Source organism: Myotis myotis, unplaced genomic scaffold (assembly GCF_014108235.1).
Source record: "Myotis myotis isolate mMyoMyo1 unplaced genomic scaffold, mMyoMyo1.p scaffold_m19_p_5, whole genome shotgun sequence".
Classification (NCBI taxonomy): domain Eukaryota; kingdom Metazoa; phylum Chordata; class Mammalia; order Chiroptera; family Vespertilionidae; genus Myotis; species Myotis myotis.
In genome coordinates this window covers 31,927,938-31,952,868 of record NW_023416357.1, presented here as the reverse complement: position 1 = coordinate 31,952,868, position 24,931 = coordinate 31,927,938, and the positions used below count along the sequence as shown (strand labels likewise).

Sequence of the window (24,931 nt, the reverse complement as noted above, 5' to 3'; positions counted from 1 at the left end):
CAGCCCTTGCTCATCTGCAAAGACTATGGCTTCCAATCTAAGGCACTTAAAGGCTGCTGATCGCTTACATCTACCTATTTTATGAATGATTCTCACTCTCTCCTCCAGGTTTGCTGAAGCAAATTTTGAAATTTACTAGAGTAACCCAAAATGAAAAGGGTTGGAAAGCATGACCCACAGTCAACAAAGTCCGGCTGGCCATAGCTCACCATCACAGAGATTTGGATTTCTATTTCAAAGGTTATCTTCGCAACAGAAGGCGTAGAGTTGAGTGAGTTAGCCACATTTCAGACAACTACTATCACTACTCCTGACTATTACCTTTAGCTCAGAGTCTGAGAAAATAACTGGAAAACCAGTTACTAACTCATCCAAGCAATTTAATGTCAGAAGGCACCTGTATTTTACTAGAGTCCTATTTTTATTTCAATTTGGAATTTTTAAATAAAACACTCAAACAAAATTATACAATTACCAAACAAGATTACAGCAGCCTCACAAAAATTCACCTGCTGCAAATCACTTACCAGTCTGTCTTCCCCCTAAAATATGTAAGAGGAAATTTTTTATATGAATAAAAAAGTTATTCTTTGGTATATCTCTAAGAAGAGCAGCTACTAAAAGTCTATGAATACGACTATCAAGCATGCATTTTGAATCTCAGAATCCTTTGTTCTAGAGAAATCTTGGTGGAAAGCATAGTGTAAAGTGGTGAAAGTCACCTTGCTGGAATTGAGAAGAACCTGCTCTCTCTTCCTTTCCCTCCTACCCTAGGACTCTGTGAGGCAGTGTCTGAACAGCCCCTGTCTAAGGGATAACCAATATTATTTACTTTCCTGGATTCTCCCCACCCCTCATTAACCTACCTAAGCTTAAATGAACTATGAGAACATTTGTACAGTATCCAGAGAAGAGTGTATAAGTATGTGGCTGCCTCAGTCCTGGGCTTCCACTTTTTATTCTAGCTCCTGGCATCCCTGATTCCTGTGAAGCCCCTGGGAATCTCAGATTGTTTAAATGAGGCTTCTCAGACCTTGTTAATTTTTGTATGCTGCCACTTCAGGGTAAGAAATAGTGCAAGGACATTATCCTTAGCCTGACTTCCATCATTTTCACTTTCACACTCTTGAGGTCCACAATCTAGCAAGGAGACACCTCCAGCTACATTTCCCTTTGGTGGCAGCTTCTTGAGGATAAGTGCAATACTAACTCTTAGGAAGTGGGAAAAGTAAGGAGAACTTTTCTAAATTGTTATGAGGAAGAAAAGGACATGTTTTACTTATGCTCTTACATTCCTATTAACCACTAATTTGAGAGTAGCATCTACTACCAATGGACTCATGGACCAAATAAAAAGACAGCATAAAAAGGTAACTGGAACCCATTCTTGGTACAAATAATGTACCAGTATGCTACGTATATGATATAGAACACTAAAGTATACAATGAATCATAAGGCATCTTAACTCCTAATTAAATCTCCATGGTATTTAGAATAGAGTTTTATAAAAATATACAAAGGAGTGACCTCAAGTGTTGTTATAAATTATCCAAATATCTAAATACCTTATATGACTATCATTAAGACTCTCCAACTTGTTAGATAATAAGATCAAATTATCTGTAAAGCTCTCTTTTAATCTTGAGAACCTACTATTTTATATTAATATTTATTTAAACTGTTTTCTCTTTATTTCTACTTTCACATCCAGGGTACCGAATGGATACTGAATCTTAGCAGCTGCAGTCAAAAAGAAGCATGATTGATTGATGCATTACACAGTATTTATCATAGGTTTGCTAACTGTACAGAAATATGCCTCTTCTTTTGGTTAACTTCTGACCCAAACTAGAAATTACTCTGCCTACTTAAAGAAGCAGAGTATAAACCCCTCCTTCCCATCCCCAGACAAGAACAGAATCCAGAGGCCTCTGACCCAAGAACAGAGAGGTCTCAGTTTTAAGAGACAGAAAGCAGCAGGATCACACAACAGAGAAAGAAACCAGACCCCAGTAATGAGGACCCCAGCAGCACATACCATTCTGAGAACAGTGCTGGAGGGAAGCAAAGTCTCCTGAGCAACACAATTGACAAAGCCCGTGTATTTAGAGGGAGCTCTGAATAATAAGGGGGAAAGCAGAGACCAAGACAGGAACTCACAGCCCCATTCCAGGGCAGAACAGCCCAGCCCGTGCGCAGGAAGGGTCTGCAGAGCCTACAGTCCACATCAGGTAAACAAGTGCTGACAACCGTGTTATCATCAGGGCCTTGTATGGGCCAGGATAAAGACAGTAGCCTAAGGGTCTTCCCTGCTCCTTAGCAAAGGAGACTGAAAAATGAGATCAAAACTTCACTGTATCCCATCTGCAGTATGCAATATCTTAATATATAACATATAATGCAGTTCTCCATGGCATATGTTTGCCTATTCTACATTAATGTGTTTGTTTTTTCAGAATCTGAAATTAGAGAGTTGGAAACAAACGGGCAACTAGATGAGGTACGCTCTGCTGACCACTGCAATCAGGACCGAGGGAGCACGGCTGGGCAGACTAGGCCAGGCAGCTTCTACAGCGTGGTTTACGGCCATCTAGGTATAATCTTCACTTGGTCCCCTGCTCTGCACTTAGCAGAGAGACCGCCTAACAGGCGCATTATATAGTCTTAAAAAAAAAAAAAGCTAAGGACAGTGTCTAGTTTGGTGGTTAAGTCTTTGAAGTCGCTGACACCTGGGATAAAATTCCTGCTCTGCTGCTGTGATCTTAGGCAAGTTATGCAGTTTCTTTAAGCCTCAGTTTTCTCAGCTGATAAATTAGAGCTAATAACTGTTTAAGAATTAAATAAAACAATGCATGAACTAAGTGCTTAGCATAGTGCCTGATATAGTGGCTGGACTGTAATGGGAAATAAAACAAAGCGAAAATTTAGATCCTCTCTCTTTCTCTCTTCCCTTTGAAGTTAACATGGAAAAAGAACAAGGTTGGATTGAAGGCAACATTTTTTATAATGAATTGAGCTCATCCCTCAATTGAGCTCATCCCTATCTTTGTTCATATTATTCCTTCTTTCTGGAGTATTCCCTACAATTCACTTTCATAAACATCTTATAAAACCATGTTAAATTCAATCTGTACACATATTTGTACTAAAATGGGAATAAATTACCCTATCAAAGTGCTTCTCAGTTCATTCATGCCTGTTCTAATCTCTTGTGTCTCCTGATGGCTGGCAGCTCTCTAATCCCACCTTCCTACCAGTACCACTGTCACAATAAAATATTTCATGCATCTATTCCTCTGGACATAGTAAGTGCTACATATGTACTGATAGAGAAACTAGTTAAGAATTCTGGAAAGAAGGCACTGAAATGGTAAAGCTGTATTCTCCTTGTACCCAAGGAAGACAAGCTAGTAGGTGCCAAGCAATCCCTGATAATGTGATTCATTAGGATAACATTCTGCAGTCGCAGCGACAAGAAAGTTTCCAAGTCTATAGTGTCGTCTTCTTACTGCAAGATGGGGCTCTGGGAATTGCTGTTTTCTCCATGGCACTAGCAAGGAGGTAAACCACATTGGAATGCTTTCTAGTTCTCAATGAGAAGCAGTTACTCCTTAGCCATTCACTAACCGCCATCAACTTCAAAATGTAGAAAGTTTGAGTTTGAATTTACCACAGAAACTAAGGGGCTTAAAACAGTGTGTGTGGGTGGAGGGAGGAGGGAGCAGAGGGGGTTCCTAGCCTACTGCTTTCAGCAATGTAAGATGGCATTTCCCAGAAACTTTTCCACAATTACCCCCCAAACCAGAGCCTTTAGAGTATTATTTCTGGCTGTGCACAAAGGGTCTTACTATATCCTCTAGAATGTGTAACTTAAGTATATGTTTTCTTCCTTATTCAAGAATAATGTTATAGGTAGCCCTGGCTGGGTGGCTAAGTTGGTTGGAGCATCATCTCACACAATAAAAGACTGTGGTTTGATTCCCAGTCAGGGCATATAACTAGGTTTCAGGTTTGACCCCAGGTCAGGGCACATACAGGAGGCAACTGATCAATGTTTCTCTCTCACATTGATGCTTCTCCTCCCCGCCCACCCTCCCCCCACCCCAACCCTTCCTCTTTCTCTAAAATCAATAAGCATATCCTCAAATGAGGATTACAAAAAAAATGTGGGTGGGTGTAGAATAGACTCAGAGATGAGAGAAGACTACTTATATCTGGAAATGTAGAAGGAACAGCATTTTCTAGGTACACGGTATAGGTAATTTTTAGTATTTTAAATAAATGTGATCCCAATGGATAAACTAAGTCCTCTACTGCTAAACAGATTTATACTGATTTCAAGAGCTCTGAGTCTGTAACCTACTCAATCTGTCCAGCAATGTTATAGCTGTTGCTTAATAATAGTGGTCAAACTAACCTTACAATGAAATTTGAACTAGAAAGAAACACCTAACTATGGCTATTTCTGCTAACACAGAATTAGGCATCCAGATAAAAAGCTTTGGACAGAACTCAGAGGTACCATCTTTTCATGTGACCTGAGTGAACACAGCTCAGAGATGCAAGGCTCTTGCAATAACATCTCCCCAAGAAACAGTGTTTATATGCTAAATAGCAAAACACATGACTCAGCTTAGAGAGAAAGTTAAGTGTTTAAAATATGGGGGGGAAGGGGATATTATGTAATACTTGAAAGTGAAAATTTAAGGCTTTTCCCCCATGATAAAACTGTAATTAAATCTTATTTAACTGTTTCCTCTAATGACATCCATTTTAATTAGGTTTTAATAAACTGGCAGCCACAACCTATAGTTTTAAAAAGCAAAGTAAAATTACAGTCTAGGAAACATTTAAGGCGAAGAGACCCATCAACACAGATGAGAGGTTACAATATATCCCCTCATACCAAAAGACCCCCACGGTAATTAAGTGTGCTGAATAGACAGCCAGTAGGTGTGCTCGCCACCAATGGCACTGGGCTGTTCTTTGAAATCCCAAGTAGTATCTGTGATCTGTTTTCCAGGAAATTTGCAAGTCTCAGAATAACAAAAGCAATTCAAGAGGTGTGTGTTCTATAGCTCTACTAGCTGTGTAGCCTCTATCAAATGTGCAACTTAGCTTCTACCACTGAAAGGGGCTTTCTGTTTTAAGATTTTAATACACACATTTTCTATAGCTGATCATGACACAACACTCCTCTTGAGAAGACTGCCTTATGCTTAAGAAAATGAGCATTCATGTAGAGAAAGTAAAATTAATATATGAAAAATTGATTCACATATAAGACAAAGTATCTGCAAATGAGATGCACTAAACAGAAGCTTAATATTCATTTGTATTTATTTCATACATTATGAAAATCAGGGAGTAAATCACAAAATTAACTCAGACCAAATGAATATCATAGGCACTAATTTTAGAAAAGAAGAACTGAGCATAATTAGTTCCTTTGTTAGCCAGAGAATGGGGGAAGAAATTGGGCCTGTTGCTACCTCAAAAAAAGTTTACATACATTTATCTGAAAGAGAAAAAGTTAAGTGACTGCTGTTTTTTAAAACGAATTTTAAATCAACACTTAAATTTTAATAAATTACATATACTCAGAATATTGTAAATATGGGGGACGGGGAATATCTATCCTATAAAAAAAAATTTGTAATCTGGCCAAGATGCCTCCAAACCCCTCTGCCAAACAGCAGGGTTACTTAGCCAAGTTAGTCTTACTTGTACACTTTCGTCAGAGTAAAGCTTTCATGCCAGGAAATATTTTTTTTCTGGTGTATTGGTCATTGCCAGAAATGGACCCATCGAACCCACCGGTGCTAAGGAGTTAAGCATCTGAGATTTAATTTAACAGTTTCAGCTTTATTAAGCTGTCACAGAGCAGCCCCACTTTGATAACAGTAGCTGCTCCAATTATGGCTTGGTTTAGGGTTGACAAGTGTAATGATTCATTCGTGGCACATGAGAAGCAATAAAAGGTTGTTTTGCATTACAGCTTTAAAAATGTGGGCACTTTTTTCATTTAATTTGTCACTTAGCTTTTGCTAAGAGGACATTTAAATTGCAGTAAAAGGCAAATGGGGCTTTTAGTTTAAATGTAATCCCCATATTTAAATGATCTGTAATGGCGCAGTGTTGGAGTGGGAACACTATTGTCTCACAGTGGGTCCTGATGGTGACATGTGACATTTGTATTCAAGTCCTGTATTATCCATGTGGCTAAAGGGCTTCCAATTTCATTTCACAGCCAGAAGCCTGCAGAAAACACCAATTAACTTGCAGATCCCATTTGCCGACAAAACTCAGCCTCTTCTCAATGTCTGGCATCTGGCAGTGCTCAGCATTTAATTCCAGAGCAGAGCCTTGAAGCAATGTGAGCCCAGTGCAGGGGCACAAAGTCAAATTCCCCCATTTTATTAAGAACCAAAACCCTTTCCCTTTGTAGTCCAGACGCAACTTTTAGTTAATTTTTTGGTGAATGAATATTAAGATGTGATAGCTATTGTTCTAAGTAGGGTTCTTCACAGAGCTCAGACCCCATTAAAACAGCAGGTGACCTCTGCTCACCACCAGAACACATAGGAGAATTTATAGCAGTCTAGTAATTATTTGGGGATGGGGTGTGATAAAAGAAAACATAGGGCAAGAAGATGTACTCTTCATCCTGGACTGAAACCAAACTTGAATAGAGGCTGGTCCATAATTAGAAGGTCATCAGAGGGTATAACTAGAATCAGCTCATGGAAACTTGCACTCAATGAGAATTTATACTTTTGATTAAGGGTTGAGGTACATAATTTTCAAAACCAACTTGGAAAAGTAAGATGTGACTAATGGATTAAATGTGAACTATACAAGTTTTGGCTATATCACTTGTATTTATTTGATAACCAAAAAATTTAGTTGGTACTTTCTTCTTACTAGTTATTTGTAATCCTAAGCTTCTCTAAGTACTAAAGTTCTTTAAATTTTATTCATTTAATACTAATCCAATAATGTTTTCTTAAATGATTCCCTTCATTATAGTTTTTTTAATGCTAGTCCTTTTTTACCATCATAAACCAACTACTGAATTCAACATTTACTGTAACAAAATTGAGGATGGTTTACTTAGGAAAGTCAAACACTCCAGTATTCTATAAAAATAGTTGTTTAAACCATGCATTATACCTATGTTTTCTAACCACTACAGCATGCTCCCAAACATCCCTCCAATACACTGAAACTATCTACTGACATTACAGATTAATTGGGAGGAAAGGCCATCGCCTTTATTCTTTCATGCCCCCAAGGAAAATACCAAGATTAAATTGACATTTACCAAGAGTTGCCATCCACAGTCAAGTTCCTGAACACACATCCTATTAATGGGAAGAAAACTTGCATGTCAAATTCTTTACCAACTTGTATAACCCTACGTCCTACAATGTCATCTTATGGAAGTCTCCTAACCTCCTCAGAATTTAGTTTCCTTATCTGTAAAAGAGTTTATCTCAAAAGTCCATTCCAATTACTATGACCATGTGGCATCTTCATCAGCAAGTTTCACCTGGTCTAGAATAGATGTGGAATCAATCAGCAGGATATGTTCCCCATCATTAGGCAAGATGAGGACAGGTATGAAGATGTGAAGACTTCTACTACTCAACTGCACTTAGACTAGGATGTTTTAGTAAATATACCTAGAACTTAAAATTAATACAAACACAATAAAGTACTGGTTAAAAACTCCACTTGCCACATAGATTTCTTAATAGAAAGACAAAATAATAAGTAAATTATTAATTCTTTAGCAATGAGCATTAGGTAACAAGAGTCATCCCCCAACATTTCCCAGTAAATACGACAGCTGTTTCTCATTGTTTTCAACCACCTGCTGTATTAGTATCTTTACTACCAAGGATTTGGAAAGCAATAAAAATTAGAGTCTGCTCTATATTTTTCATTCTTATGATCATTAGTTCATTTTAATCTATAACAGTCAAAATATAAAATGAATGTTCAAACTACTTTTGATATTTTTAATGTAGGCAAAAGGGAAAAACAGCCAAATTTTAGCTGAATTGATCACAATATTACTCTAGAAACAAGAAACTCTTTTATACAAAATACTGATTTCAAAGTAATACAGTTTTTCAAATATTTAAAGGCTGATTCCTGTGCTCACTTTCCTTAAGATCAGACAGTTCCCACCAAACCCTGCCAAGATTGTTTCCTGCAAAGTTCTTATTCTCCCTATCTTGTATCCAGTATATAATGGCAACAAGTTCATATAGGAGTAGCGCTCTCTCTTCAGCAATACACTAATCATGATCTTTAACCATTCAACATAGTCTTCATCCATATAACTCAATGGCAATCTGTCAGGAAACTTCTATTTACCCAGTTCATCCCAGAGCTGCCTGTATTTGTCAGTCATCGCAGTGCCTTGTTGCCTCCAAAGTGACAGACGAGGATCAGCCATGAATTGCTCTGTTATCAAGGTCAACATGCGGGCCCCATTAGAGTCCCTCATCTTCAGCATCTCCCGAACCTAGTGGGGGGAATAAACAAAACAGACTTAAAAAAAAATGTTCAAAAACAAACAGCAATACAGAGACAGATCACTTTTCTTGGGAGAAGGGGCAGTTAATTCTCAACACCAACTCTCTTAAGCAAACCAAAGTTGTTAAAACTGGTTTCTACCCTAAATGGTAATTGAATCAAAGAACTGACTCTTAGTTTTTCTATATTGTTTTAGAATCCACACAAGGAAAAAAATTTGACTAACTTCCAATTCAAAAAGAAAAATTACTAGCTTCCAGAAAAACAGTATCAAAACCAAGAAGACAAATCATTTGGCATCTTCCTGACTCTCCAGTTGATTGCACTTTCCACCAGAAGAGGTGAGCCTAAAAAGCAAGCTACTAAGAACTCTTTAGGGATCTTCTGAATTGACCTAATGATGTTTATAGTAGCATCTGTCCTGCAGTTTTTTAGAAACAGTTTTATTGAGACAACATTCACATACATACAATTCACCAATTTAAATTGTGCAATTCAGTGGTTTTTAGTATATTCAGAAAGTTGTGCAACTCTTCAATTTTTGAGGTAAATTAGTAATTTCAGTAAGTTCTCTCTCACCTCAAGTTCTGTGGCATAAAGAACAGTATCATATTCACTTCGATGGATTGTTTTTGCAATGGTAAAAGGAAAGTGAACAGGGCTGTAGGTTCAAGAACTCTTTTGGCTCTAAACCAACAATCCACGAAGAAGAATCATGACCAGGGCCCTAGGAAGTTCTCAGTCTCTCACGCTGGAACCTCGAGCTCTCTGTCCAGTACTCTTGTGCTACATTTCCAAAATAAAAGGAAGAAAAGAAACACAAGGCTAACAGAAAACCCTAAATGAATCCATCCTTTCCAAAAGTGCACAACTATGCATTCAACAAGAATCCCAGCTGAATACCAGCAGTTCTCTCTATAGGAAATTCCTAGAGCAAGGTCATGAACAGTGAAAAAGGAGAAGTGGGTCCTTTGATTCAAGATTCTCTTTGTGAACAGCAAATGCGGAGGAAATAGCAGATCTTCAATAAAGCATCTCAAACCTCCAGATTAATAAATCCTGCCTCAGGCTGGTACCCTGACAAGTGATGGAATCCCCTCATAGGTTATAGAATTTGAGCACTTCTACAGTAAACCACAAGGGTTGTGCTTCCAGGAAGGTTATTTCAGTAATCTTTTTTTTTTTAAAATATATTTTATTGATTTTTTACAGAGAGGAAGAGAGAGAGATAGTTAGAAACATCGATGAGAGAGAAACATCGATCAGCTGCCTCCTGCACATCTCCTACTGGGGATATGTCCGCAACCCAGGTACAGGCCCTTGACCGGAATCGAACCTGGGACCTTTCAGTCCGCAGGCCGACACTCTATCCACTGAGCCAAACCGGTTTTGGCTATTTCAGTAATCTTAAAAAGGAGTTTATTACTAATATGGAAGCACTAAAAAATCATGAAAAGATGAATATTGGAAGAAAGAGAAGGACTTGCCATTTATTGTGCATCATACTTAAAAGTTTTTTACATTTATACTTACCGTTTAATCTTTATAACAAGTATATAAAGTAGGCCAGATTATAACCCCCATTTTATGAATTATAAAACCAAGTTAAAGTACTAAGGGTTAAAGGGGTCAAATATATAGTGACAAAATCAGAACCCAGATCTGTCTTAACTCTACTGAATACTAAAGTTATGCCATTCCCAAAATTAGAAGTTGATGTTACTTCATATGTCATATGTAATATATACATCATATACAGATAAAAACTACTAATGAAGGCCAGTCTAACACTTCTTTCACATTGCTTCTACTAGGCCACAGGGTACTCTGCTGGCATGAGACTATGAAATACTTCCAGTGTGTCTAAATATACTAAAACTTTAATAGTTACCACTATATCAAGTTTGATTTAATGTTTTCTTTCCTGATAAATTTCTAACCTATTACTCGGCTAGAAATAGCAATGAAAATAAGCACTAGTAAGCATATAAACGAGTACTATTAACCAACATGCCAGTACTACATCTATAGCGTAATGGTAATTAATTTTCAGACTGTTGACTCTGAGGCATTAAAGGAGTTTGAAGTGTCTATGAGTTACTAAAGATGAGTAAATCATGTGTGGAATAGTTTTAGAGTTAAGTATATTTTTTTAATCTAATCATCAGAAAATTGGCAATCTCTGTATGGTATATGCCGCAAGGGTGGAGAACCTTTTTTCTGCCAAGGGCCACTTGGATATTTATAACATCATTCTCAGGACATACAAAATTATCAGCTTAAAAATTAGCCTGTTATATTTTGTCAAACATTTAATTAACTTACCCCTCATGCCTTGGCAGGGCCAGACCAAATGATTTTGTGGGCCTTATACAGCCCATAGGCTGGAAGTTCCCCACCCCTGGTATATGGAATAAGTCTTTATTAAGAGAATATGATGAATATACTATTTTTTGGTCATAACTAGTAACAGAGTTTACTCTAATTCTTCTATACTGAAAGACATCTTTTAATTATTATGAGTATTAGAAAGATTATTTAACAAAAGTATCAATGTACAATTATCTGTTCCCTTAAAGCCAATCTGAATATAATACCAGTAATGATGGCTGTAACTCCAATGAAAAAACAATGATTTAATATGATTAAAAAAGCATTTTATCCAATGTTTAGATTTGTGTTTATGGTACTAAAAGTTCTTATAAAACAACAGTTACAGCTTTTGCTCACACAGAACTTATAACAAAGCTAACTTTGTTTCTTAGGTCATCAAATTTTGGTGCCGAAAATTAACATTTACCAAGGCCCAAATACATGTTAGACACCATTATCATTTAACACCATGATCACAACTTGAGGAGATATGCTACTATTAGCTAATTTTACAGATGAGGAAACTGACTTTAAAAACTTTCCAAGTTTCATCCACTTAGTGAGATTTTGAACTTAGATCTAAACCCTGGTCTATTATGACTTCAAAGTCTATGCTCTTAAAACAAATTTAAAGATACTGACATTATTAAACTAAAAATATAAAGCACCTTTTAAGGGCTATATTCAAGATACTGGGGAAATTAATTAGAAAAAGACAAAACGGCATTTTAAATACCATTAAGGTATTTATTTTGGCTTTAGTATGGGAATGTTTTTTCAAAATTGTATAAATTACCACAATTTTATTAATAGGCACTGAGAAAAAAGCGTTCCGCATCTTGTCTAAGGACATCTAAGCAAATTAATACTTGTGTTAGAACACAGAAGTTTCTAATTGATTAACTTAGAATGTATTCTTAAAAAAATATTCAAAAGACAAGTCTTTACACTATTGTAAACATGATCATATAAAAGATACCTGCTGTATTTGTATATATTTAGAATATTTCTTTAAAAATAAACAATCATACCTTTGCAAAGAGCAAATTAAGCTGCTTCCCTGATCCGTGGTACCCGCCCTGGGAAAGGAACAGTTTAACCTGTTCTTGAACCTGCTCTTCATCTAAGTGCCAGCAGTTTTCATCATCTATACTAGCACCTGCTGTTGGATCAGGAGCACCTAGAAATAAAAAGAAAAAATAACACATATGCTAGATAAAGGCTGTGCTAAAAGGGCTCTGATAATAAACTTGAAAAGAATTAAGATTATGTACTCTTTGCCTAAACACTTTTTAATCCAATCTCAAGTCAATTACACATACAAATTTATGACTTAAAATAAATACAAGAGGCATTCTTGTATTTCCTGGATTTTCCTAATTTATGCTAAGCCAAAATGCAGATTACTTTAGAACTGAAATATTCCCATTTTTAAGATCAGAGATTCTACCTTTGAAGATGAGTTTACAAGTTCTTTAAAGAATAAAAAAGTCACAAAAGTGTCTCATTGTAAATACGTGATGTTTATAAACCTCTACTGTGTAGGACATGTTAAGAAAATGTTTTTCAAAGATTTAGAAAAACATGAAACCAACTAAATTCAGCAGAGTATTTCTCTCTTTACTATATTAATTCAAGAAGCCTTCACCATTATCTGTTGCTGTATAAACTACATGCTGACAAAACTGAAGATTAAAAAGGGAAATCAAGCCACATGGGAACAGGCAGTGCAGCTGTTGTACTAAACCAGGTTGTAGTATCACCTTCCCAAACTGCGTAAATATTTTATTGCTGAAGTACACACAAAAGATAATAGCTATGTAATAAGCCCTGTATGTAGACTACCTTAGAAATTAAAAATCACCCACATATTTAGGCAGGTAAAAATTATGTTTCATTATTTATTAATAAAATAATAAAATAAAACAAAATGGTATTCAAGGCCTAAGATTCATAAGTAATACAAAATAATTTAAATGTAAAACCCTTTCATTAAGTAGATTAAGGTTCATCCCTTAAAAAGATACATTTGTAGGTACTGTTTCCTATTACTTTTATTTTCCTCTACTGATCTAATGCAGATTCAATTGGCCAAGGAAATAATCACTAACATCTGCCTAGAACCAGGATCCATTAGTCCTGAGGAATAGGACAGAAGGTCTATAAACCACTCTGAGAAGGTGTGCTTTCATTCACTCGTTCAGCCAGCATATATACTGAGTGCCCTCTGCTAGATTTGGGAATGGAATGGTTTACAAAATATACAGAATTCCTATCCTCACAGAATTTATCATCTAGTTCAATGGCTTTCAAACTCTTTTTAACTAAGATCCATAAGAAATACAATTTATATCATACCAATACACCTATGTATCTGGGTGCTTATGTGATCACATCTATCTATTAATCTGAAGTACAGTATGATGAAAAAATACCCTTACTATAAGTAAAGAGGTCTGGTATTTTCTATTCCAGTTCCCTTTTTTTAAAGATCTTGTCATAATTTTAAAAACTGATTTCATAATCCCTTAGGGGTTGCAACTCACTATATAAGAAACACTTTTTAGTGTATGAGGTAAATATCAATCTAATAATCACACATACAGCTATATATATATAATAACTAGTGCCCCAGTGCATGGATTTGTGCACATTGAAAAGAAATTAATTAGAGGGTGGCTGGCAGGGCAGAACTGGGCAAGACAGGTGGACACTCCCTGGAGCCAACCTCCTGTAGTCCCTCCCTGGCCGGCAGCACCTGAGGCGGTGTGTGGGGTCCCTCGGCCTGGTGTGTGGGGAAATGGGCCGAAACCGGCTCGCTGACATCCCCCAAGGGGTCCCAGATTGTGAGAGGGCAGTTCTCGGGTGACACTCCCTGGAGCCAACCTCCTGTAGTCCCTCCCTGGCCAGCAGCACCTGGGGCGGTGTGTGGGGTCCCTCGGCCTGGTCTGTGGGGAAATGGGCCAAAACCGGCTCGCTGACATCCCCCAAGGGGTCCCAGATTGTGAGAGGGCAGTTCTCGGGTGACGCACCCTGGAATCGGGCTCCCTCCTCTCTGGTTCTGGGTGCGTCACCCGAGAACCGCCACTGCCAAGTCACCACAGCTCGGCAGCTCCTGCATTGAACATCTGGGTCTGCATGTGAGACTAAGAGCTCCTGCAGAGGTCTCAGGTGGGAAGGGATGTGGTATGTAGAGTAAATAAAAGATAGTTCATGTCCAAGGAACAACAAAGTAGAGGACAAGGGAAAAAGCAATACAAGACAACCCTGGAGAAGAGAAGAAGGGCCAGACCCTGAGAACCCTGGCAAGTGATCTCAGTTTTCCCCCCTTAGAGTAATGAATGGGAATTCATGACAAGGTTATCCAAAATGGAAGAATGGCATACTCTAGACCAGCGGTTCTCAACCTGTGGGTCGTGAACAATGAAAATAACATCCTGCATATCAGATATTTACATTATGATTCATAACAGTAGCAAAATTAGAGTTATGAAGTAGCAATGAAAATAATTTTATGGTTGGGGATCACCACAACATGAGGAACTGTATTAAAGGGTCGCGGCATTAGGAAGGTTGAGAACCACTGCTCTAGACAGTAAAAGATGTTTTGTCCTGATGTACATCAATTTCAATATTTGTACCATGAAATATTAAGCAGCCATAAAAATTAATGAGAAGATTCTCTATGTACTACAATGGAAAGATATCCAGCATATACTGTTGATTGGGAAAAAATAACAAGGTGAAGAAAACTATATATAGTGTAATAGTGTACCTTTTTTTTTTTTTTGGTTTAAATTCTTTATAGTTTAAAGTATTACATATGTCTCCTTTTTCTCCCACTGACCTCTCCCTGGCCATTCCCACCATCTTTTTAATAAATAATAAAGTTTTAAAAACAGCCTGTGTGTTAGTATTTTCTTACATATGCATAAAATATCTTGAAAGAATGTTTAGGATGAGTAACAGTTTCATGAGGAGAGGAGGCTCTTCACTGAGTACCTTTTCATACTTTCAAATTCTGGAACCATGTGAACATATTTATGTATCTAAAAAGTATCACTGTAAAGTGTGAATGATTGGAAAGCAAAAATATATGAGAACAGTGAGGATGACATTTTGATGGTCTGTACAAAGGATGAAGTGGTCGCTTGAAAAACAGCAGTGAGAACAGAAATGGAGAACTAAATAGGACAATCAATAGGACTTGAAGAAGTGGATATGTGAGGTATGGGAGATCAAGGGTTGAGAGACATATGGGTTTTTAGATTAAACAACTGGACAAGATATTGTAAACTCACTGACACACAGACCACTGGAGCAGGATCAGGTTTGGGGGTAGGAGGGGTAGTGTTTAGGTCATGAGTTCACATTTAGATGTGGTGAATTTGAAGTACCTTTGAAATAGCCAAGAGAGAGGACAGGATATCAACAGGGTTTCCTGTTGTAGGTAGTATGGGATAAAAAGAGCATCTAACACGAAGCCCAACATTTAAAGGCTGGGAAAGAGAATCAGCAAGGATGGCAATGGGAATGTGTGGTCTATTAAGAAGAGCAGGAGAGATTGCTCTTTTGGAAGGCAGAGAAAGCTGTTCCAAGTAGGTACTAGGTAGAAATTTAAGCCCCCAGAGAGCAAGGATTTTATCTGCCCTGCTCACAACTGCTTCCTAATACCTAACTAGTGTTTGTCACTATCAGGCAATCAGGTATTGGGAGGAAGAAGGGGAAAGAGGGAGGGAGAAAGGCATGCATATGACTCGTATCAAACAGGAACCACTGCTAGTGTCTTCAAACACTTTATTTCACCACCTCAGTTTCTCTTCACAATGTCCACCAGAGATGAGCATAGATTATGATCCCTGTTCTAGAGAGGAGAAACAGGTTAGGAGTTGTTATGACTTATCCTCAGCCACAATGCCAAATCCAGTCTTATTCTCCCCCCTGGGGAAGAATATATCCCAGAACCTTGGAGCTAAAGTTTGAATCCAGGAGGCATCAAGGCAAGGATTATGAACCGTAAATTAAAGATAAATTTAAGGAATGACACAGATATTTGTAGGCATCTGCTAGCATGGCTCTCTTGTACAGGAAGATTTAAGGATACAACCATGATGTGAAGAGTTTACTGGGGCTACATCTGTATCCCACAGGGATTCAGAGTCCCTAATCCAGCCAATTGCCTAGATTCTAGGAAAAGACAGACACAGAAACACACAGAGACTGGCAGGCACGTGCATTCATCAGAAGAGACTTCCCAAACAACTAAACTATAGAGTCTCAACTTTTATATTTTAGCTCTTCCCAATATCTTCCTAAAATCCTGGGATATCTGGCATGTCCCTTCTTATCCTCTTCTTAGAGAAAACTCTGACAAGGTACTGATTATGCATTCCTCACTGTTCCCTCTGATTTCTACCCTCAGAATGGTTATTTCCCCCAATTTTTATGATTTTTAAGTTGTTTTCTATTGGAAACTGCAGGCACAGACCTACAAGGAGTCCTGCCTCAGAAGGACATGGATGGAGGCTGACTTCCTGTGGTGTGAGGGAGTTGTGCTACCCTTCGCTGCTTGGGTCAGAGCTCTATGAGGCTTGGAGTTTCTGTTTGCCTCAGAAATATCCAGATATTTTAAGTAGATTTTAATTTGGTTTGGAGAAAATCCTAGGCTTCTTCTTGGCTTGAAGTGGCAAATGGGTTAACATTCAGATACTCTCCCAAACTTCAGGATATACTCAATTCTTGTATTTTTCATACTAAGAAAGAGAAGTACTAGGAATAATAATCAGGAATCACTTTTATTTGACTTGAATTACACAATGAATTTTTCCTTATAATCTAGTAGGTTTTAAAACACTATCATATTTTTTAAATATATGACAGATTTAAAATGCCTTTAATGAATCACTTAATTTACATGCATACAGATTTTTATTCTTGTCCAGCTTGAAAGACATCTAACAGCAAATGTCTAAATATATGAAATTATGTTTCTCAAGTTCTTAAGGAAATCAAGTTGTGGTTTTTATTGGGGGGCTGTGAACTAGTATTAGAATTAACATTTCTTTTTTTTTTTCTCTTTATTTCAGAGAGGAAGGGAGAAGGAGAGATAGTAACATCAATGAGTGAATCATTAATCGGCTGCCTCCTGCATACCCCACACTGGGAATCAAGCCTACAACCCAGGCATGTGCCCTGACCAGGAATCAAACCGTGACCTCCTGGTTCATAGGTCCATGCTCAACCATTGAGCCATGCCTGCCTGGCTAAACTTAATTTACTTCTTGAGCAAATGGGGGAGGGAGGGGGCAACGCAGAGAAAAAATGGCCCAAAGACAAAATTTTACTGCAAATAAGCTAATAAAGTCTCCACACAAGTTTGCGAGGACGTGTGCGGTTCCTAATCCTGGATTAGAATTGAGAAGTCTTCAGTTCTAGGCTCAGTTTAGAAAAACCGTGTCCTCCAGAAAATCACTTAAGCTCCTTAGGTCTCCATTTCCTCAACCCTAAAATTTAAAATGTAGGGATAAAAAATTAACTAGATAATAAAAATTAGAAATCTCATGTGGCTCTGTAGAAAACATCCTCACTTAGCCATTGCAATGCAAGCAAAGATAACTAGTTGATATAACCTTACTATAAGTATAACTCAACATTTTAGGAGTAAGACATGTATAATATATATTATAGACCAAAAAATTAAATATCTACAATGATGATCCCCTTAAAATAGAAAATTCATTTATTAAACTTCAATGACAGAGTTTAACTAATCAAATCCTAATGTCTTGATTGCATGCATTAAAGCGTTGCCTAAGCCTTGTATAAAATGCAGATTTGCAAAATTTATTTGTACTTGTTAATGGCCGTCTGTTATCAAAGACAAATCTCTCAGCATTTAGTTTTGAAAAAGGCATGCAGAGAGAAACATCATTCATGTATATATACATTTACTCTTAGATATTCCCCCAGTTGGGCAAGAACCAGAATCTGTGTATGAAAATTAAATGGTCCACGTAAAGTGTTTTAAAACCTATCATATTTTTACTCTTATATATAATTATAAATGCTATAACTTTTTATAACTGTATAATTAATCTTTGTGAGCATTTTATTACCAAAGCTTAATTCGTCAAAGTTGCAAGCCTTCAGGGACAGTGAAATCATCTGTTGAAGAAAGTGAAACAGTTTAACTGTCTCTCATTCCCAACTGGGGAGTGTGGATCTGACTTACCCTCCTACCTTGGTTATGTAATACCATAGGAGGCAAGCAAAGGAGAAATCATAGACTTGAAGAACCACTGTCAAATCTTTAGCTTCCCCTTTCTGCTACTTAATTTAGTTTGATTTATCCCAATATCAAAACTCCCCTTTTCCCTGCAGTTCTCAAATTTAAGTGGATATGAAAATTCTTGAGGCACACTGTGAAAAATACCACCTCAGACCTACTGGATTGGAATCTTTGCCAGGATAAAAATAGGGGGTAAGAGTGGGGGGAGAATTCTATATTTGGAGAGAATGTTAGACGTGGTGGCACATTCTTTGTATTGAAAAGTGTTCAGGGTCCTAAAGCATCAGAGGCCTCTCAGTGTACTATATGAAGCACATTAGAGACACACTGAATGAAGTATGTCTCATGTCACAGAAATAGTTGGTTCTAAGCACTAGGAAACATCAAATCATTCTGCAAATTTTAAACTGAGCTATTAAGACATGTTCACAACTGGCTTATGCTACGTTTGGTATGTGGCATTCTCTATAGCTGTGGTTTCTAGTGGGGAACTTAATGCTTTCTCTTCTCTTACTCTGTTGGGAAGCAAATTCAAAGAAGTGAACGGCTTTTAGTTTACATCTTCCTCTTAACTGTGACCTAACTGCTTTAGTAACTCTATTGTCCAAAATAATGCTCTATTTACATGTATGTAGCAGTGTTCTTTTTGTTAAAATTAAATTGTCAAGTTCAGTCTATATAGGCAGAATACAGGCAGCAGATGTCTGCACTGCGGAAGTGATGAATTAAGCCTCTTTTGAGGGACCTATAGAAGAATGCCTTTCTTACCATTGTAATGCCTGCTGTTAAAACTAGGGAATATAAAAGTCTGTGGTTTACAAAGGCCCCAGTACACCTCTTACAAGCTGAAGGCAAAATCCTGACATCAACTATTGGCACCAAGAAGGAGCAAACTTCAAGTGATTCAGACTCAAAAAAGCCTTTCTTTAGAGAGGGCAACAGCAGCAAATAAATAAAAACACTTGAGAAAATATTTAAATTTTATTCTTAATTAAATCCTCATTTCAAAGTAGTGACTAATTTCAATTTATAGTTTTGTGGTAGCTGAAACAGACAGATCCTTCATCACCTTCTATTCTCAATGGTCAGTCCATGTAATTCTATTGCCATGATACAGTGTGATATCCTCTCCAGAAGCTGTTAGAGGACAACCTGATTTCTTTATCATGGAGCTAATGACTTAGGGAGCCCTGTCATGTGCCAGCTCTGCTCCCTAAACAAGCCACCTTCCCTTCAGCTAAATGCCAAGGAAGGAAAGAAGTAGCACTGTAATCAGCATATATCTCAGGGAACTAAAATAGGCCTGTCAGGGTTTATAACTCCTCCTCTATTATTTTCCTCTCATCTAATTGTATTATTCATCTTTTATTATCATCTAATTTACTTCAGAAGTTCAATAATATACTTATTCATGTACAGAAATAATCATGTATTTTTATAGGGACAAAGAGCAATGAAGTATTTGTACATTCTCCAATGCTCATTTAAAAATGCAGAGGATAAACAGAGTGCATAACAGGTAAATCATGTTCCATTAATTAGCTAATAAATGTATTAATAATTATTTGATACACAAATATAAATATTTAAAAGAAATGTTCTCAGAAAGTCTCAATTTTACATAATCCAACTCTTCAAATTTATTAAAAGATATCTACAATGTTTTTCAATCTTCTTCAAGAAAGGGTTGTTCAGATTATTTTAAAAGATGGTTTTAAAAACTGGTTCACAAATATCTTCCTCAGTTATCTATCACTGCCTATGAAGACTCATGCCAATTACCACATCACAATAATGGTGGTAAGAACTACTCGTATTTACTCCTTTAACCTTCCTGACCTTATGAAATAGGCACTCTTTATTGTCCATATTTTACAAATAAGAAAATTGAGACCTGAAGAGAATTAGTTACTTATCCCCACTATTTTAACTTAGGCTGTCTAACTTCTAACGTTCCTAAACCCTCTGAACAGTCCTATAGTGGGAGGTACAAGAAACCCATGTATAAGCTCATCCAGCCAACATGGAGATACTTAGGGTTAGTTAAAGGAGAGAGGGATGCTGAGGAAGCTAATTGCAGCTGGTAGCAATCCTTTATAAATTATGAAAGTTGGGGCAATGTCAAGGATGACTACAGGATGTAAGGAAAGGCAAAATTTGGAGGTGAAAAGAAAAGGAGGAAGAGTATTGGGCTTTGCATTACCCTAGCAAATTCCTCTTGAGTAAGAGATGTAACTCCTCCAAATTAAGAGTTAAGTTCTAAGATTATTCCTCTTTTGGTAAATAATATATTTTTTTCATGTGAAGGAAAAAGTATCACCTGTACATGACTGTATATTCCATCAATTTAAGAAAACCCACATTTAAATCATACTATGAAATCATCAAGTTTTAGTTAAAACTTAAGAGTAAAATCTATATATTTAATTAATTTTATATATTATATAAAATTATATATTTTATTAATTTTTAGAGGAAAATCTATATATAAAACACTAATATGCAAATAGGCCAAACGGTGGGAAAACCGAACTGAACAATTGGTTGCTATGACATGTGCTGACCACCAGGGGACATGCGCAAAATGGTGGGCGTCCGCAGCAGGCAGCAGAGCACAGAACATGGTGGGCATCGGCCATGGCGGGGTGGTGGAGCAGGTGAGCAGGGGCACCAGACCAAGGTGGGGCACCAGTCGCTGTCATCGGGTCAAGCCTCTGGTGGTTACTGTAAATTCTTTGCTCCTGCACACCACGGTCCCGCCGGGTGCTTGCACCCGCTGACAGTGCCGGCCCCAATTGCTCCGTGCCATCAGAGGATGTGAGCGGGGCCAGCACCATCAGCACGTGGGAGCGGTGGCGGGAGTGGTCCTGCCGGCAGACAGGGGACCAGGAGCTGTGGCGGGAAGGACTGACTGGGGGCGCGGGGGAAGAGCTGAGACCCGCCCCTGTGCCCACCACAGCCTTTCAAGGTGCACGAATTAGTGCACTGGGCCCCTCGTTGGGCAATAAGGCTAAAACTCAAAATGCATATACCACTTGCTCTGGCATTTCTACTGCTAAGAAATTTTTACTACTATTATTATTCAAAATTACACACACACACACACACACACACAAAGGATGGTCTCAGCAGCACTGTATATAGTCAGAAAAAAATGCAAACAACTTCAAAAATCATTCAGTAGGTTAATGGGTAAATATATCCATTCTATAAAATATTACACAAAATTTAAAACAGTAATAGACCTATTTATACTAACATAAAAAGATATTCACAAATATTGAGAGAAAAAGCAAACTGCAGAAAAATGTTTTCTAAACTGTTTTTAGAATACATATGTGTGCGCACAAAGAAAATTGCCTCAAGGAATATAAACCACACTGTCAACAGTGGTTGCCTTGGGGGAGTAGGGTGTTACTGGAGACAGAGGAGGAAGCTACTGGGAGTGGGGAGCCAATGAGGACTTGTCTTTTCATGTTCACATACTTCTATACTACCATACATTTTTCCAAGATAGTCTTATTTTTAAAAATTTTAAATTTCACATTACTGCACTTTGAGATAATATATTTAAAGCATCTTTATTTTCTCCTTCAGAATGTATTTGCTAATTATACTGACCACCAGTTGATCAGACCTTTGTTTCACCAACTGTCAAATGTCAGAATGTTCTACAGTATAAAGTATATGCTTGTAATAACTAAATTAACTCCCTAGGATACTTGCAAAAACTGGTTGCAAATAGCAAAAGCAAGTGCAATAATAATGAATATGACCATCCACAGGAAAACAAAAGGAAGAAAGATGTGACATGAAGCCTCCAAACAACTCCAACTATCTCTCAATGTTAGATTTGGAACATGTATGTCTATAAGAAAAAATCTCCAAATTTATACGAAGAACAAAATGAAATGAAAAAAATAAGTGCTACTTTTTGCTTAACAAATTGCTTGTGCCTATTACTTTTTTAAAAATTTATTGATTGATTTTTAAAGAGGAGGGAAGAGAGAAAGAGGGAGAGGGAGGAGAAGTATTGATTTGTTGTACCACTTACTTATGCATTCATTGGTTGATTCTTGTATGTGCCCTGCCCAGTGATTGAACCCACAACCTTGGCATATCAGGATGACACCCTAAGCAACTGAGCTACCCAGGCATGGCTCTATTAAATATTGTCCTTAGGAAGGCTACCATGATACACAGGTCATAATTTTGACCCTGATGGAGCTTACAATCAACTACACATAAGTTACACATGAACATGGGACTGAATAAGTTTGTGTTTGTTTGGTAATATCTGGGGGAGCCTGAATAGATTGATATATAAGACATGGAGAGACAGAGGCATTCAGAGGCTAAGTTTAGTGAGACAGTCAGCATGAATGGAATTGATGGTGTTAGTTTCATAAGTAAGAACCACTCTCAAACAAATTGAATATCTGATCTAAGAAAATTATACAAACACATCTGGGTAGAAGTACAAGAGGTACACCTTTGCAGTATGGATCACAGGCGCCTCCTGGATTTCTGCAGAAATACTACTACAAAAAGTCACAAAATCAGAAGTGAAAGAGATGTGCCAACCCTCATGGACATGTGAATACATCCCTTCTACATCTGGCTGACTGAGATGGTATATTTGGGCATATGGCAGTTAGTAAGGGATGAGTCTAGCCTACTTTTAGGATTCGTTAGGCCCTGGAAATAAACCCCCTTCCCCACTGTTCCAATGTCACAGCCTCCCCTCAGTCTGTCACTTTTTGTTGTCATCTGCCCAGTACAGACTAGCCCAGCCGTGGGCAAACTACGGCCCACGGGCCGGATCCGTCCGGTTTGAAATGAATAAAACTAAAAAAAAAAAGACCATACCCTTTTATGTAATGATGTTTACTTTGAATTTATATTAGTTCACACAAACACTCCATCGATGCTTTTGTTCCGGCCCTCCGGTCCAGTTTAAGAACCCACTGTGGCCCTCGAGTCAAAAAGTTTGCCCAACCCTGGACTAGCCCATAAAAAGGTCACTAAAAGACGAGCACAAGAGAAAAAGTAAAAGAGGAAATATGCACCACTAAGTCGGAGAAAAGCAAGCTGACTTCTAATAATCATCCATCCCCCAATTGGTTTCTTCTCTCTTCTTAACTATGAGAAGCTTCTTACAGAAATCGCAACAGGAGGTAAACTTGGTTATATTAGGTTATATTATTACTATTGCTAGAGGCCTGATGCACGAAAATTCGTGCAAGAGTAGGCCTTCCTTCCCCTGGCTGCCGGCACTGGCTTCCCTCCAGCACCCGGGACCCACGCTGCTTCCCTCTGGCCACTGGCAGACACCAGGGACCCGGGCTGCTTCTCTCTGGCCCTGGACATCTGGAATGGTGCCTGGAAGAATGTCCGGTCTAATTAGCATATTACCCTTTTATTATTATAGACTAGAGGCCCGGTGCACAAAAATTTGAGCACTCGGGGGGGGAGGGGGGTCCCTCAGCCCGGCCTGTGCCCTCTAGCAGTCTGGGACCCCTCTGGAGATAACGACCTGCTGGCTTAGGCCTGCTCCCGGGTGGCAGAGGGCAGGCCCAATCCCTATGTGCAGCCCCTGGTCAGGCTCAGAGCAGGGCAGATTGGGGAGTTGGGGCGCCACCCCCTGTCATGCACATAGCAGGTTGGATCGGGAGGTTGCGATGCCACCCTCAGTCACACTCAGGGTAGGGCCGATTGGGGGGTTGGGGCACCACCCCCTGTCACACTCAAGGCAGGGTCGATGGGGAGGTTGCGGCACCACCCCGTCATGCACAGAGCAGGGCCAATCAGGGGGTTGGAGCGCTTCCCCCTGTCACGCACAGAGCAGGGCCCATCGGGGGGGTTGGGGCTCTGTACCCTGTCACGCACAGAGCAGGGCCAATCAGGGGGTTGGGGAGCTCCCCCCTGTCACGCACAGAGCAGGGTCCATCAGGGGGTTGGGGCGCCGCCCTCTATCACCCACAGAGCAGGGCTGATCAGGGGGTTGAGGAGCTCCCCCGTCACTCACAGAGTAGGGCCGATAGGGGTGTTGGGGCACCGCCCCGTCACACACAGAGCAGGGTGGATCAGGGGGTTGGGGCACCATCCTCTATCACCCACAGAGCAGGGCCGATCAGGGGGTTGGGGTGCCGCCACTGCCACACTCAGGGCAGGGCCGATGGGGAGGTTATGGCTCTACCCCATCACACACAGAGCAGGGCCCGTGGGGGTGGGGGGGTTGGAGTGCCGCCACTGTCACACACAGAGCAGGGCCGATCAGGGGGTTGGGGCGCCGCACCCTGTCACACACAGAGCCGCAGGGCAATCAGGGGGTTGGGGAGCTCCCCCCTATCAGGCACAGAGCAGGGCTGATCAGGGGGTTGGGGCGCCTTCCCCTGTCACGAACAGAGCAGGGTGGATAGGGAGGTTGTGGCCCTGCCCCCCGTCACACACAGAGCCGCAGGGCGATCAGGGAGTTTGGGCGCTGCCCCGTCACGCTGATCCCGGTGCCGGGAGGCCTCTCGGCTCTGCTGATCCTGGTGCTGGGAGGCATATTACCCTTCTACTATATAGGATAGAGGCCTGATGCATGGGTGGGGGCCGGCTGGTTTGCCCTGAAGGGTGTCCTGGATCAGGGTGGGGGTCCCCACTGGGGTGCCTGGACAGTCTGGGTGAGGGGCTGAGGGCTGTTTTCAGGCTGGCGGGTGACTGAAGCTCCCAAC

The 24,931-nt window shown here is 39.2% G+C and overlaps 1 protein-coding gene across 6 annotated transcripts in view; it reads right to left on the bottom strand.

The window, feature by feature from the left end:
• ZSWIM6 (zinc finger SWIM-type containing 6) overlaps positions 1-24,931 on the bottom strand; it is a 217,013-nt gene that overhangs the window by 53,485 nt on the left and 138,597 nt on the right. For all 6 annotated transcript variants that reach the window (XM_036309319.1, XM_036309323.1, XM_036309318.1 and 3 more), the window contains exons 3-4: positions 11,953-12,101; positions 8,387-8,537 (exon numbers count right to left, since the gene is read on the bottom strand). In XM_036309319.1, the coding sequence (XP_036165212.1) occupies positions 8,387-8,537; positions 11,953-12,101 (300 nt within the window). The remainder of the gene's footprint in view (positions 1-8,386; positions 8,538-11,952; positions 12,102-24,931) is intronic.